This window comes from Pseudophryne corroboree, chromosome 4, assembly GCF_028390025.1.
Source record: "Pseudophryne corroboree isolate aPseCor3 chromosome 4, aPseCor3.hap2, whole genome shotgun sequence".
Classification (NCBI taxonomy): domain Eukaryota; kingdom Metazoa; phylum Chordata; class Amphibia; order Anura; family Myobatrachidae; genus Pseudophryne; species Pseudophryne corroboree.
In genome coordinates this window covers 490,843,507-490,859,537 of record NC_086447.1, presented here as the reverse complement: position 1 = coordinate 490,859,537, position 16,031 = coordinate 490,843,507, and the positions used below count along the sequence as shown (strand labels likewise).

The 16,031-nt window shown below is 43.0% G+C and overlaps 1 protein-coding gene across 3 annotated transcripts in view; it reads left to right on the top strand.

The window, feature by feature from the left end:
• The window catches only part of WASF1 (WASP family member 1), a 297,726-nt gene that overhangs the window by 200,446 nt on the left and 81,249 nt on the right, over positions 1-16,031 (top strand). For all 3 annotated transcript variants that reach the window (XM_063917125.1, XM_063917124.1, XM_063917126.1), the window contains exon 4: positions 12,452-12,605. In XM_063917125.1, coding sequence (XP_063773195.1) covers positions 12,452-12,605 — 154 coding nt within the window. The remainder of the gene's footprint in view (positions 1-12,451; positions 12,606-16,031) is intronic.

Here is a 16,031-nt window from a genome sequence, read left to right as displayed (position 1 = left end):
AGCCGACAAGGTTGGCGCTCCTTCTTCGAAGCAAACTATTGCTTGCTGGATCTGTAACACAATTCAGCAGGCTCATTCTACGGCTGGCTTACCATTACCAAATTCTGTAAAGGCCCATTCCACTAGGAAGGTAGGCTCTTCTTGGGCGGCTGCCCGAGGTGTCTCGGCATTACAGCTGTGCCGAGCTGCTACTTGGTCGGGTTCAAACACCTTTGCGAAGTTCTACAAGTTTGATACCCTGGCTGATGAGGACCTCATGTTTGCTCAATCGGTGCTGCAGAGTCACCCGCCCGTTTTGGAGCTTTGGTATAATCCCCATGGTCCTTACGGAGTCCCCAGCATCCTCTAGGACGTAAGAGAAAATAAGATTTTAAACCTACCGGTAAATCTTTTTCTCCTAGTCCGTAGAGGATGCTGGGCGCCCGTCCCAGTGCGGACTACATCTACAAGACTTGTATATAGTTTTTGCTTACTTAAGGGTTATGTTACAGTTTTGATCAGTTTCGGGCTGATGCTGTTTGGTTTCATGCTGTTAACTGGTTCGTATATTCCATGTTAGACGGTGTGGATGGTGTGGGCTGGTATGAATCTTGCCCTTAGATTAACAAAAATCCTTTCCTCGTACTGTCCGTCTCCTCTGGGCACAGTTTCTCTAACTGAGGTCTGGAGGAGGGGCATAGAGGGAGGAGCCAGTGCACACCCATATCTAAAGTTCTTTTTAGTGCCCATGTCTCCTGCGGAGCCCGTTTATTCCCCATGGTCCTTACAGAGTCCCCAGCATCCTCTACGGACTAGGAGAAAAAGATTTACCGGTAGGGTTAAAATCTTATTTTATTCTGCATGAAGGTCTCCACTGCAGCTTCCGTTGACTCGAAACAATCCCACATATATTGTGCTTGATTTGTGGGACCGCGAAGAAGTTGTAGGGGTTCAGGTTTGGACTGTACGGCGCATGGTCAAGCTCCTGGATGCATTCATGGGCCAGACAATGCACCACTTTCCTGGACTTGTGGGCAGGTGCATTGTCATGATGTAGTAGGGCACCACGAGCGCGAGTTCCTGGAAGGTGCCTGGAAATGGCTTCCAGCACTTGTGGCAGGCATTGGTTGACGTACCAGTCCCCAGTGACTGTGCACTGCTGCACAAGTGGTATGGTAGCTACATGACCAGTCATGACCACAAAAACAGCCACCATCTGCTTGGCCTTGCTGCACTCATGCCAGAACTTCTGTGACAGTGTACCTCCAAATGGGGTCCACTGGGCCAACTAATGTTTGGTCTCTGGGTTGAAACTGTAGATCCAGAATTCATTGCCACTGATGATCTCCTAGACCGAATATTCGATGCTTTCTCCCCTAAAGCTTGCAGTTGGTCAAAACTCTCCTGTTGTCGTAGACCACTCTTGTAGTCCTAAAAGATGGTTTGTCTCCATTGACCTCTGTTGAGCTCCATAACGATTTTGTGAAGGAAGTGAACATGCTGACTTCTTCAGTGTGCAGTGCTTGTATATGGTTCTGTGCCATGACATTTCACAAGAAGTGTAGTTAGAGATTAAATTTCATAACCAGACAGCTTGTGTTTGCTCTACCTATGCACTGTACATCCAGATACGCACCCCTCGCATGTCTAAAAGTCCTGACATACTGCACAGCGCTGTACAGTGAGGGAATTATGCCTTAAATTAGATGCAATGCCTACAATAACATGAAAAAACAAGTTGAAATATACCTACCCAAATGAGTTTAATAAATATGTTTTAGTATAGTATAATAAATATGGTTATGGTTTGAGGTGTTAACCGGAAATTGTACGTAATTGTGTCTTTGGAGCAGCTGGGATCTTACGGAGCCCAGCCCATATTAGAATCCGTTTAATTGAGAGAACCAGCGCACGCATCTATAGTATAATAACTGAAGTGTTATTGTTTGTCTATGGGTGAATGCTATTTGTGGAGTATAAATTTGTGATACAGCTAAAGATGTATTGCATAAGAATAGATCCAAGCAGAATATCAACTTTGCGGATTTAAATAAAATTATGTTGATCGTCCTACCAAAGATGAGATTAAAAAAAAATTGTCCGGCCAGATCACTGGTCTACAGCCAAAATGCTTCTGAAGTAAATGTGTTTTGTTTTTGTTTTTGACTAATTCTGCGGTGTTTTCTGTACTAATTCTTTGTCACTGATAACGATGATGTTTAAAATTGTTGATTAGCTCTACTTTTCAAGATATAGGGGGACATTTACTAAGCAGTGATAAGAGCGGAGAAGTGACCAGTGGAGACGTTTCCCCATCAACCAATCAGCAGCTCTGTATAATTTTATAGTATGCAAATGATAGATGTTTAGTGCTGATTGGTTGCCATGGGCATCTTCTCCACTGGCTCACTTCTCCGCTCTTATCACTGCTTAGTAAATGTCCCTCATAGTACTGTCACTACAGCTGTTTTGCTGCCAATTGGGAATAGTAAGCTAAAGGATCAAGTCCATTGGGTTATGCAGCCAATATGAAAGGAACGTATGACAACATAAAGCAGTTGTTAAGGTGCATAAACTGTGACCAACATCAGTAGCAGCTCTGTGGCAATTTGAACGTTGTTGTTCTTGTGATGGATTTGCATGGTGGATATACAAAGTACTGTTGTTTTCTATGTGAATGGGACAGTTGTGCAAGAAATTCCCACTATGTTAAGAGATTGGACACTTTGTCCATCATTGGAGCCTTTGAAGAAAAATGTTGAGCATCCACCACTTGCTGAATCAAATAAGATGATATCACCCTTACACACAGAGTCGGACTGGGGCATGTAGGACCCACCGGGGGAATACAGTGGTAGAGGCCCATGTTAAGGGGTGTGGCAAGTCTCTCGAGGGGGTGTGCCCAGCCGCCACATTGGTTTGCCTAACTATTTTGCATGGGTTGGTCCCCTAGATAAATATATACAGTAAATACTGCAGTGCATGCGTGATAATGTACTAGATTAGTAAGAACACAGTCTGGAACCTGATCCTTAGAGGATGGGCCCCCAGGCAGTAGGGCCCACCGGTGGTTTCCCCTGTACGCCTGTGGACCAGTCCAACCCTGCTTACACACAAAACTGTGTCTGATAAAGAACTTTGCCAAAGCCATGGACAAATCAGATCAGCCTTTCACTTTAAAATTTCCCAGATTAAGCGATGCTAATATAAAGGAAGGTTTTTATTATTGGTCCTCCAATTCGAAAACTTCTTAAGAGAAAGTGAATTTGACTCTGCACTTCATGACAAGGAGAAGGCTGTGTGGGAAGCATTCAAGCTAGTGGCAAAAAGCAGAGAACTATAAGGAGTTGTCAGAAAACCTCATCAATGCAAATAAATGCTTGGGAGGTAACATGTCATTCAAGATCCATTTTTTTTTTGGGGGGGGGGGTTTGCATCTGGATTTCTTTCCAGCGAACTATGGAGCAGTTTCACCAAGATATTTCATCATTTGAGAATCGTTACTAAAGCAAATGGAGCCCAGCACTGCTTTCAGACTATTGCTGGACAGGGACACAAGGTGTTTCCTTTAATGTCTACAAGCTAAAAAGCATAGAGTAGACCTAGAGAGCAAAAGAGCAAACTCCAACCTCGAATAGGGCTACTAAAAGATGTTCCATGATCCATATCGAATGACCCAGAGAAAATCAAGAGCAGATGGAAAGAATATACTGAGTCCTTGTACGACAAAGTAAAGGCTGTTGCACAGTTTGATCAACATGTACAATTCGATCAGGAACCATCAGTAATGAGGGAAGAAGTTGTAGCAGCATTAAACTCTTTATCAAAGAACATATCGCCAGCCACTGATGGTATTCCAATTGAACTACTACAGAAATCTGAATCGGCTATCACAGCACTTACAAAACTTTGCCAGCAAATTTGAAAGACATCATCATGACCTAAGGACTGGAAAAGATCATACCAGTACTGAAGAAGGGTGATTCAACTGACTGGAAATTATCGAACAATTGCACCTCTACATGTGCTTCATTGACTACAGAAAGGCCTTTGACTGTGTCAATCCCAAAATGCTCTGGAATACAATAAGAAATATGGGCATGCCAGAACATCTGATTATCTTCAACAGAATACAGGTTTATTTCGAATACATCAAGGAGAAACAGATTTCTTTAAAAATAGCAAAGGTGTATAACAAGGCTGCATCATTTTACCATATCTGTTCAACCTGTATGCAGAACAAATCATCAGAGATTCAGGGCTATACAAGAAAAAGCGGGGTGTAAAAATTGGTAGAAGATTTACCAGTAACCTCCGTTATGCTGATGATACCACATTGCTAACGGAAAATGAAAAAGATCTAAAACAGCTACTAATAAGGATCAAAGAATGTAGTTTGAACATTGGTTTGCATCTTAATGTGAGTAAGACAATGAATTAAACAACTGGCATCCTTAGTTATTTTCACCTAAATGGTGAACAGATTGAAATAGTAGATGGTTTTAACCTACTGGCATCACTAGTGTCAGAATCCGATTGGAATTCCCTCTGTAGGAACATATTCACAGGGACTGAGGTTCTCAGCACAATAGCAGGTTTATTTATACAGGGTAAAGCAGTGTACAACTGTAAACAATAAGAAAAAACCAGGAATGATTGGAGAACACAAAATGAAAGGGAGAACTGGAATTGCACTTGCAATGCTGGGAGTCTGGGAAGTACTTGGCAGTACTGGATACTTGGGAACACACTTGTGATACTGGGATTGGAAACTCACTTGTGATGCTGGGAACTGAGGGGTCCCGGGATGCCAGGAGACTGTGAGTACACGGACACACTGAAGACTATGATTACATGAAAACGGTGTAGACTGAGGAAACCCTTGAGACACTGTGGACTGTGAAGGCACTTGTAATAGGATTGTTCTGTAGCAGAATTAGCACCATAGCAGGATGCACTTGAGCAGAGAATGCAGGGTTGCAGGATTGTACTGTAGAAGATCAGCACCGTAGCAGGATGCACTTGAGCAGAGAATGCAGGGTTGCAGGATTGCACTGTAGCAGGTTAGCACCGTAGCAGGATGCACTTGAGCAGATAATACAGGGTTGCAGGATTGTACTGTAGAAGATTAGCACCGTAGCAGGATGCACTTGAGCAGAGAATGCAGGGTTGCAGGATTGCACTGTAGCAGGATGCACTTGAGCAGAGAATACAGGGTTGCAGGATTGCACTGTAGCAGGATGCACTTGAGCAGAGAATGCAGGATTGCACTGTAGAAGATGCAAAGAATAGCACTGTAGTAGAGTATGCAACGTAGCAGGATGACAGGATTGCACTGTAGAGGATCACAGGATAGCACTGTAGTAGAGCATGCAACGTAGCAGGATAACGGGATTGCACTGTAGCAGAGTAGCTACACAGGATAGCTGTTGGAGCCTGGCAGTACTATGGATGATTTTAGCAGTAGAGACCAGCATAACCAGGAACAGGAACTGAGACAACCGTGACACGATGAACTGGCAACTGGGAGCCTGTGTGGCTGGCCTATATAGTGAGTTCAGGTGCTGCTCACAGCTGTGGTAACAGCTAATTACCAAGCTGCAGATACAGACCAGAGTGCTGAGCACCAGAGCAGAGGGCACCACCCCAGGCATGGAGGAGAACCTGCATGGATCGTGACAACTAGTCAACTTTAAAGCAGCAAGCAGTCCAGAAATTTGAAGACGAATAGCCTTGGCAAAACAGCCATGAGGGATCTTGATGAGATATTCAAGTGCAAAGATGTGTTTTTGCATGCAAAGATCATATTCGTACAAGCTATGTTTTTTTCAGTAGCATCGTATGGGTGTGAAAGCTGGACAGTCAAGAAGCAAGATAGGAAGATTATTGATGCTTTTGAATTATGTTGCTGGAGAGGAATATTACATATACAGGTTGAGTATCCCATATCCAAATATTCCGAAATACGGAATATTCCGAAATACAGACTTTTTTGAGTGAGAGTGAGATAGTGAAACCTTTGTTTTCTGATGGCTCAATGTACACAAACTTTTTTTAATACACAGTTACTAAAAATATTGTATTAAATGACCTTCAGGCTGTGTGTATAAGGTGTATATGAAACATAAATGAATTGTGTGAATGTACACACGCTTTGTTTAATGCACAAAGTTATAAAAAATACTGTCTAAACTGACCTTCAGGCTGTGTGTATAAGGTGTATATGTAACATAAATGCATTCTGTGCTTATATTTAGGTCCCATCAGCAGCTTTGCACACGCTAAGCCGCCGCCTACTGGGAGTGAATCTTAGCTTATCAAAATTGCGAACGAAAGATTCGCAATATTGCGAAAAGACTTCTCTGTGCAGTTTCTGAGTAGCTCGAGACTTACTCTTCCAGTGCGATCAGCAAACACACCCAGCGTTCGCCCAGACACTCCTCCGTTTCTCCAGCCACTCCCGCGTTTTTCACACACTCCCATAAAACGGCCTGTTTCCGCCCAGAAACACCCACTTCCTGTCAATCACATTACGATCACCAGAACGAAGAAAAAACCTCGTAATGCCGTGAGTAAAATACCTAACTGCATAGCAAATTTACTTGGCGCAGTCGCAGTGCAAACATTGCGCATGCGCAGTTAGCGGAAAATCGCTGCGATGCGAAGAAAATTACAGAGCGAACAACTCGGAATGACCACCATTATGCTTTGAAAAGTTGAAGGCGAACGAAAAAGGGGAAGACCAGCAGCGAGATAGCTTGATACAATTGCAGCAACTATGGATACCACACTATAAACATGGAGACGCTTGACAGAAGAGCAAAATTTGTTTAGGACAGCTATCCATAGGGTCGCCATTAGTTGGCAGCAACTTGAAGGCACTTAACAGTAATTTTAATTCAGCACATCAAAATGCATAAGAAAAAACACATTTCATCTCAAAAGCAGACAACTTTTGAAAAATTGTTGACCAATGATCATTGTGTTTAAAAGAAATTCACGTTTTGTTTACAATAGTCTGTAATCAAACGTCTACTATAAATTGTTCAGTCGAGTATCTTGTACTGTACGTCAAATACAATTTTTATCATACAGTGCTGTAGTAACAATGGGGCAGATGTATTAAGCTTGGAGAAGGCATAAGGAAGTGATAAGCCAGTGATAAGTTCAAGATGATAAACGCACCAGCCAATCAGCTCTTAACTGTTAATTTACATATTAGAGCTGATTGGCTGGTGTGTTTATCACCTTGCACTTATCACTGTTTTATCACTTCCTTATGCCTTCTCCAGGTGAATACATCTGCCCCATTATTCCAAATAGCCATTATGTATTGTATGCAAGTGCATGTCCCAGGATAGTGCTATAACCGCTGACAGTATTACGGCACTCAGATGACCTGATGAATTAGTTTGATTCTTGTTTCAACCCCTGTGCTCTCAGACCGCATTACCCATTGAAAGTGTTATCTGTTTTTCTTGGCTGCGTAATAAACTACATTTTGCTGACTGGAAAGCAGTGTTCTGGACCACCAGAACTAAGAATTAAACCTAGAAACTCTAAGATAGCCAGATTTATTACCTTTTGCTAATGCTAGTATCCATACAACTTCATGCATACAGTTGCAGCGCCCACTATTTTGACATCCTCACCCATAACCATCATCATCATTAGTCATATACTTGCCTATTCTCCCGGATGTTGCAGGAGACTCACAATTTTTCAGGTAGAGTGGCTGGATCGCCAACGTCCTGCCCACTTCCTAGTGAGATAATACCGGGAATTGCGGATCTGTATGGATTGGGCAGGGCTAAAATCACATCATTTACAGGATTTTGTCAGGGCCTAATGACACAAGAGCCCAGCCTGGCTCCTCGAAGTGACCAGCTTCATCTCCTCTCCTGGCTTCTTCCGTATGTCATTCGTGGCAGCACCTACGTTAACCCCATGCTGGGTGCAAAACATCCATCAAAAACAGGCACCTAATGCCATATGCACGACTTGCAATAGCACGGATCTCTGGCTTGCATTCTCATGATACTCCCAGAAATGGATCTCACAAGGTGACACCTAGAAACGCCCATTTCACAGAGAGAACTACCCATGCGTGAAGCCTCTGTCTGGCAGTTTGCTAAAATAGCTAGGTGCATCTGCATTGGTATGTTTTTGAAACTCCAAATTAGGACTAGAATGTAATGGCCAAACATAATTTAATGAAGTCTGCTTATTTTTATTTATTTTTTTGTGTTTTCTCTTAATGTATTATTTGTAGTCACAAAATCTTAACGTTTCTCACCTGCTTTCTTGAATTGTTTTATGTTTTCTTGTATTCCATGGACCTGCTACCGATCTTTCATTCCTCCCCCCCCCCCCCCCCCCCCCTCCCCTTTCATACACTGACAAGATGCTCTGGTTTTGTTTAATAAAAAAGAAACAATACTGCATTTGCCAGTTGAATTGCCAACTAAGGGGGTAATTCAGACTGGATCGCTGCAGCGGCAACAATCGCAGTCTGAATCCCATTGTGGAGTGCGCACACACACCCTGGGAGCCCTGTGAGATGCTAACAGCATCTCAAGGCAGCGATCGCCGCTGCCTGATTGACAGGCAGAGCTGGTCGCAGGGCGGGGGGATGTGCCAACGGCGTTGGCGGGGCATGATCTAGACAACGCAGGCATGTCTGGACCATTGCAGGGGAGGACCGTGGCAGCTGCGTGAAGTCACACACAGCCGCTGCGACCTGGGACGCAGCAGGTAGCCGCCTGCTAGCGCGTAGCAGCTGGACAGGTAGGGAGCTACTCAGTGGGTACAAAAACATTGCCGCTGTGTGATGCTTTTGCACCCTTGTGCTGGGCAAGGTGGGGTTGGGCTGACATGCGGAGCGGACTAGCCCTGTGCTGGGCGTCCCCCCGCATGTCAGAGAAACTGATCGTAGATGTGCTAAATTTACCACATCTATGATCAGATCTGAATTTAACCTGAAAACTGTTACAGTCAATATAACAAACTACTGTTTAGCTTTGCTTGGAAGGTGTGTGTATATATAATTTAGTATATGTAATTTAAGTTTTTTCATACAGCAAACCAGAATTTCGTATTCTTGCTATACTCTACACACTAATACCTCTTTTCCACTAGCTGTTTTTACCCGTGTTTTTGCACGGGGGCGCGCATCGACACGGATTTTTAGTAGGTGGAAACGGGTCAACACGGGTTGAGTGACCCGGGAATCCAACCCGGCTATTTTACCTGGGTAGAACACGGTAATGACACGGATAGCGGTGCAGTGGAAACAGTCATTACACGTGTTTTCAGACCCGAGTAACGCTCTGAGACGCTGATTGGCTGCTTCTGGGGCACTGGAAGATGATGTCATCCCTGGGAGACACGCTGGACACATGCAGGCACCGCAGCAGCAAACAACACTACGCTGGGCACGTGCAGGCATTGAGGCAGCTTGCAAACAAAACACTCTGAAGTCGCGCTGGGTACATACAGATATTTTTATTGCAGCAGCTTCCAAACATACAGACAATATACAGCAGCAGAAGCTCCAGCACAGCAACATGGCTAGCCATACCTGGTCAGACACAGATCAAAGAGCTGCTTAATATTCGGGGAGAGGAAGAAATAAGAAGGCAGGTGACTGGAACAGTTAAGGATGCTATCGTCTACAAGAACATATCCCTTATGCTGGCAGAAAGGGGCATCCAAAAAACCCAGCAACAAGTCGTTAACAAATTGAAGGCACTACGCAGACAATTCACCAAAGTACACGACCATAACCGCAAGAAAAGTGGTGCTGGGCGTATGGAATGGCCATATTATGACCTATGCTATAGTGTCTTCGGCAAAACTGCGATAACAAATCCCATAGCACTATCGTCCCCATGTCTGCGATCTCTCATCCACATTCTTCGGCTTGGTGTACAGTTCATTGTTATGAGAGAAATAACAACAGTGGATGATATACGCGCTCTCCTCCTTTTCAAATATATGCGTCGATAGGTAGCCCTCTCTGCAAAGAATTGAGCTCTCCTTCTCCAGCTCTGCAGTAGGTAGCACAAGGTGAAAAGCTGCATCAAGCTGTCTGTAGCAGAAAGCAGCAGTAAACTGCAAACAGTCTGCGACTCCATGCTAGACACAGCTACTGCACCGGCGTCCATTGCTGCAATGCTGTGAGCAGGCCCCACCCCTCTGTTTTGGTCCTTTTGATGACATCATCTTGATGAGACAGTAAAAGTCCATTTGTAATGACAGCAATAGGCTTTTACAGAGCTTACCCGGGTTAGGTGGAAACAGATCAGACACGGGAATAACCCGTGTCGAAGTGTAGTGGAAACGGGGGAGCCGACACGGGTTGTAGCCGTGTTAAACATCCCGGATCGGACACGGTACGTAGGTGGAAAAGGGGTATTATTCAAGACTCTTAAATATATGAATCCGTGTCATATCGTCTTTTGATAGTAATTAATGTAGTTCTCAATACTTGCTATACTGTATGTTGTTAATTTAGGTCAGGTGGTGCTGAATATTCATGAGGTAGCTGGTTTCCTCAGCAGTCAGTAGCTTCTCACTTTCAGTGCTTTATTAAACAAATTGAATGATTCACTTAAAGGGGGTTCTGAGCTATTGAAAGGACTTGGTTCATTCGAATTTGCAACGGAAGAAATACATTCACAATGTAAATGTGGCCAGTCCCTTTTCAATGAAGGGAGTAATTCAGTTAAATACATTAGCCCTTTGAGTTGTCTTCCTTTTCTAATGTATCATCTGTCCGTTAAATGTCCGTATCCTACTCTCAGCTGGAGGCTAGAGGCAACATTTGTAGCCATCACTATTACACTGAAGGCAGAAGATGTACAGTATAAGGTTTTGCATTACCCAAAACCTTGCTTTCTGCTAAATAAACACATATATATATATATATATAAGATATATTATAAACACTTGAAATTGCTCATATGACCAGCATGCTATTTTCAGCCAGTGTACTCTCATTGTGGAACATACAAGCATGTGGCTCCGCATTTCCTCCTTTTGTTGGTTACCTGCAAATGTCTTCTTACTACTGTATGTGCTTTTTTTCTCACTCCCTATTTCTTACAGCGTACTAACTTCCCATTGTGTGCTATTCTTGTAATGTGTACCTCCACTGATTGCACACCCTGCCAGCGGTAAATTTTGCAGTACACTGCTGATGGCTGCCTTGGATGGTTAATCTGCGGCCAGGATGTACTTCACGTGGAACTTTCCTTGCAGGACAAGTGTTAGTTTTCCCATATATGCATTGGGCCCTTGTTTCACCTCCCACAGTGTAACCTTCGTAGTGCGCCAAACATGGCTGCATCATCTGGTACGCTTGTAGATGCGATGAAAAACACATGGACCTGACAGTTTTGTTGGGACCCTACTCTGAGCGTTAGGATGCAGCAATCACCCCATTTTATGGCATCTCTTCCAGGAGTAGACTGTTGCACCCAGGGTAATCATACGCAGTGCACCCAAGATGGCTGCCTCACCTGGTGCCTTGTGAGTGTGGATTACACAACCTGTGGAAGCTATTACCCAAAATGCCTACATCAGTCCTGCATTTTGCTTACTGTGTGCTGAAGGTTTTCTTTTTTATGTCTGTGTGGCTTGTCTATTGCTGTATTATTTAAATCTTCTTTATTATGTGCATTGTTTTGATGTCTGTAAAGCGCCTTGAGTCCTGTTTGAGAAAAAGCGATATATAAAAATATTATCATCATCATCATTATGGCACAATAAGTGTTTCCGTATACATGACAATTCCCTTATGTTATACCACCCACAAATTTGTACAGCTGCATCAGTCATGTGACATCAGCTTGACACACATCACTATAACTTGCTTTTCTTTTTTTAACCAAGTAAGAAGAGAAACCTTAGATGTCAGAGTGTTTCCATGTTATCCTTGGTATTGAATGGCACTGTTGTAGATAAGTGCCAAAGCACCTCCGCTTATGTCATACATTATTTTGACCCAGGCAGCTTCTTGCAAGTAAAGAAGGACATTGCTCTTTATGCTACATAGCTTGTTTAGCTGTAGATGTCACTAAATAGCATGGCATGTAGTATACAGTATATGAAATATATGCAGCTATTTCCTAAGCCTCTCTGTTATCTAATAAGAATGAAAATCTCACCTCTCAAACACCCCTCCCTTACCCTCAATATCAATTTATGTCTTCCAATTGTTTCATTTCTTTGTTTGCTCCTGAATTGATCTGTGTTTCAGACTCAAATGTGACATTACCTTTTTAATCATTGTATCTTAATAAAGTGGAAACCTGGCAAAGCTATTAATTTATAACCGTTTGCTCATTAAACTGACTTTATAATTTCTATTCTTATAAATAGATTATCATTTCGTTTTGGTCTTTTTGTTGTTTTTTTAACTCAAATACTGCAGAACATTTCTGTTCTATAACTACTTTTTATGCTTCAGTTTCATTACAGGACATCACAATGAGGAAAGCATTCAGGAGTTCCACCATTCAGGATCAGCAATTATTTGACCGTAGAACTTTGCCAATTCCTCTTCATGAAACCTATGACTTGTGTGAACATCCACCACCTCTTAATATACTAACACCCTACAGGTATTTGTTTACGCTTATTGTGACATTGCAGGTTAAGCAGTTATCTACTTTTTGAGTTCCAAAGATTTTTTTATGTTGGGTCACGCTGATGTTATAGGGCAAACTTCAGATCTTTATTTATTTGTGTTATTTATTTATGTGCTTTCATGTGAATTTTTATCAGTAATGGCTTCTTTCTAGCAACTCTCCTATATAGGCTAGTTGTATGCACAGGTATGTCCTTATTCATCTTTGCCGCAGTTCCGCCAACTGCTCCTCTTGGCACGCCAGGTCGCGCGAGAATCTTCTAGTGTCGGGCATCTTATTTGCATCTTTTTATTCCCAGAATCCATCTTAATCACAACGAAATGCAGCTAGGAGGCATGAGGAGACTGCTGACTAATTTGATATGACGCTTGTATATTTGTGTGGGACTGAGTCTCTGAATCTGTCAAAGAAGCGCAGCTTTTTTCCAGTTTAAGTTCTGTTCTGCTGTGTATACAGACTCAGTCAAACACAATATACAAGTATCATATATCAAATTAATCCACACTGTCTTTTCGTGCAGCCTAATTGCATTGATTTATGACTAAGACGCGTTTTCGGCAAAGAGAGGCACTCGACATTAGCAGAGTTGCATGGGACCTGGTGGTTCAGTCACGCCAGGTATCTTGGCGCTGCATGGTCTATTGAGGCTAGATGTATGAGGACACACTTGTAGAGCTCTTGATATGATTTTATTGGTGCACCTTCACTTCAGTCTCCACAACTGAACTCTAAAGCTCTTTCAAAGTCGGAATGGTTTTGTTTAGGCAGTGCCATGTTGTAATGATGCAGCTTCCATTTTCTAACATGTGATCTAACAGTGCTCATTGGGATATCCAGGGATATCTTTGGTCCATTTTCACAGCTTTCATTCAACTCCAAGTATGACCATTGTTATTTGAATTAGGGGTCTTTTATCAATAAACGGTAAGCTTTTATTGATTCACATGTAGAGGCTAAAGGCCCATATACACTAGTCGATTTTGAGCTCAAAGTAGCTCACTTTTGGTGTTTTGGGCTACTTTGAGCTCAAAATCGCCTAGTGTGTATGGCCGGGCGGTGAGCGCTGATGCGCACTCCCGCATCATTGTCGCCGTCGGCCTGTTTTACCGGCTGAATGAACCACTTTCCACAGTCTCCTACTGTGGAAAGTGGTTCGCCCCCGTGAAAATTGCTCAGTGTGTATGCACTGTGTGATTTTCCAGCCAGCGATTTTCACATCATCGCTCAGCATACACATCAGGCAAAAACGTCCAGTGTTGTATGCACCTTAATTCAGTTCAAATTGTTATGGCAATATTTTTCTTCTGTGTACCACAGCACAGGGGCTTGGATACATCTGTAAACAAATAATAAATTAAAATAAGTTTGAGCATTTACTTTAAGAGCCTAATGGTGTGTCATTTGTAATACATATAGATGAGATCTGTTAACTTTTGAGGGGGCTGAATACGTATGCAAGCCACTTTAACTAAGGTAGTGTCTAACATCTGAATGATAATTTCTAAAAAATTATTACTTATATTTTAGTAGATTAAATATAATTTTTTTATTATATTTTTTTTGGCTGACCTCTTATTAGGAATTTCAGCAGAGAAATCGTGCTTGCTCATGTTTCTATCTAGCATTAAAAATATTGTTTAATAATAATCCTTTTCTCAGCCCAGTAGAAGAACAGCAATGAGGTGATTGTAATAATGCTTGATTTTTTCTAAAGAAAGGTCATGGGTAACAGTACACTAAATATTGGCTGTTCATTTGTCAGTGTGCCAGTCTGCATAGGGAGTCAGCCATTGAGGTACAGGGTGCGGTTTGTAGGATTGAGAAGAAGTAAGAAGTAACATATACAAACATAAAATTTGATCGCAGATAAGAACCTCTTGGCCCATCTTGTCTGCCCCTTGTTTATTTTATCCTTTTAGTAACTTCAATTTTTTTTTTGTTCCTTGGGTCTTTGTGAGGATATTCTTATGCCTCTCCTAAAGCGTGTTTAATTCGCACTTATTGTCTTAGCCTCTACCCTTTCTGTGAAGTAATTTTTCCTCAAATTTGCTTTGAACCTCTCCCTCCAGTTTCAGTGCATGTCCACGTGTTCTAGTACTCTTCTCTTCCTTTGAAGAATATTTCCTTCCTGTACCATATTAAAACCATTGATATATTTGATAGTTTCTATCATGTCCCCCCCTTTCCCTTCTCAGCTCTAAACTATACATATTAGAATCCTTTAGTCTTACTGGGTAAGTTTTATGATGAAGGCCATGCACAATTTTAGTTGTCAATCTTTGTACAGCCTCTAATGTATTTATATCCTTCTGGAGAACTGAACATAATATTCTAGATGAGGCCGTACCAATGACCTATACAGTGGCATTATTACTTATTTCTCGAACGTCCTCGAGGATGCTGGGACTCCGTAAGGACCATGGGGATAGATGGGCTCCGCAGGAGACATGGGCACTTTAAGAAAGACTTTGACTCTGGGTGTGCACTGGCTCCTCCCTCTATGCCCCTCCTCCAGACCTCAGTTTAATACTGTGCCCAGAGGAGCTGGGTGCATTTCAGGAGCTCTCCTGAGTTTCCTGTAAGAAAGCATTTTTGTTAGGTTTTTTATTTTCAGGGAGCCTGCTGGCAACAGACTCCCTGCATCGAGGGACTGAGGAGAGAGAAACAGACCCACTTCTCTGAGTTTCAGGGCTCTGTTTCTTAGGCTACTGGACACCATTAGCTCCAGAGGGAGTCAGAACACAGGTCTCACCCTGGAGTTCGTCCCGGAGCCGCGCCGCCGTCCTCCTCACAGAGCCGGAAGATAGAAGCCGAGTGAGTATGAGAGGAAAAGATCTTCAGAGGCGGCAGAAGACTTCATTGATCTTCACTGAGGTAACGCACAGCACTGCAGCTGTGCGCCATTGCTCCCATACACCTCACAAACGGCAGTCACTGTAAGGGTGCAGGGCGCAGGGGGGGCGCCCTGGGCAGCAATATAAACATCTTATTTGGCAAAAGAGAGCATATATACAGCTGGACACTGTATATATGCATGAGCCCCTGCCAATTTTACACTTTTAGCGGGACTGAAGCCCGCCGCCGAGGGGATGGGGCTTCTCCCTCAGCACTCACCAGCGCCATGTTTTTCTCCACAGCACTGCTGAGAGGAAGCTCCCCGGACTCTCCCCTGCTTATACCACGGTAGAAGAGAGGGTTTTAAAGAAGAGGGGGGGCACATAATTCGGCGCAGATAATAACAGCGCTACGGGGTAAACCTTAAATTGCTGTGTTTTTCCTGGGTCATATTGTGCTGGGGTGTGTGCTGGCATACTCTCTCTCTCTCTCCAAAGGGCCTTGTGGGGGAACTGTCTTCAGAAGAGCATTCCCTGAGTGTGTGGTGTGTCGACATGTCTGAGA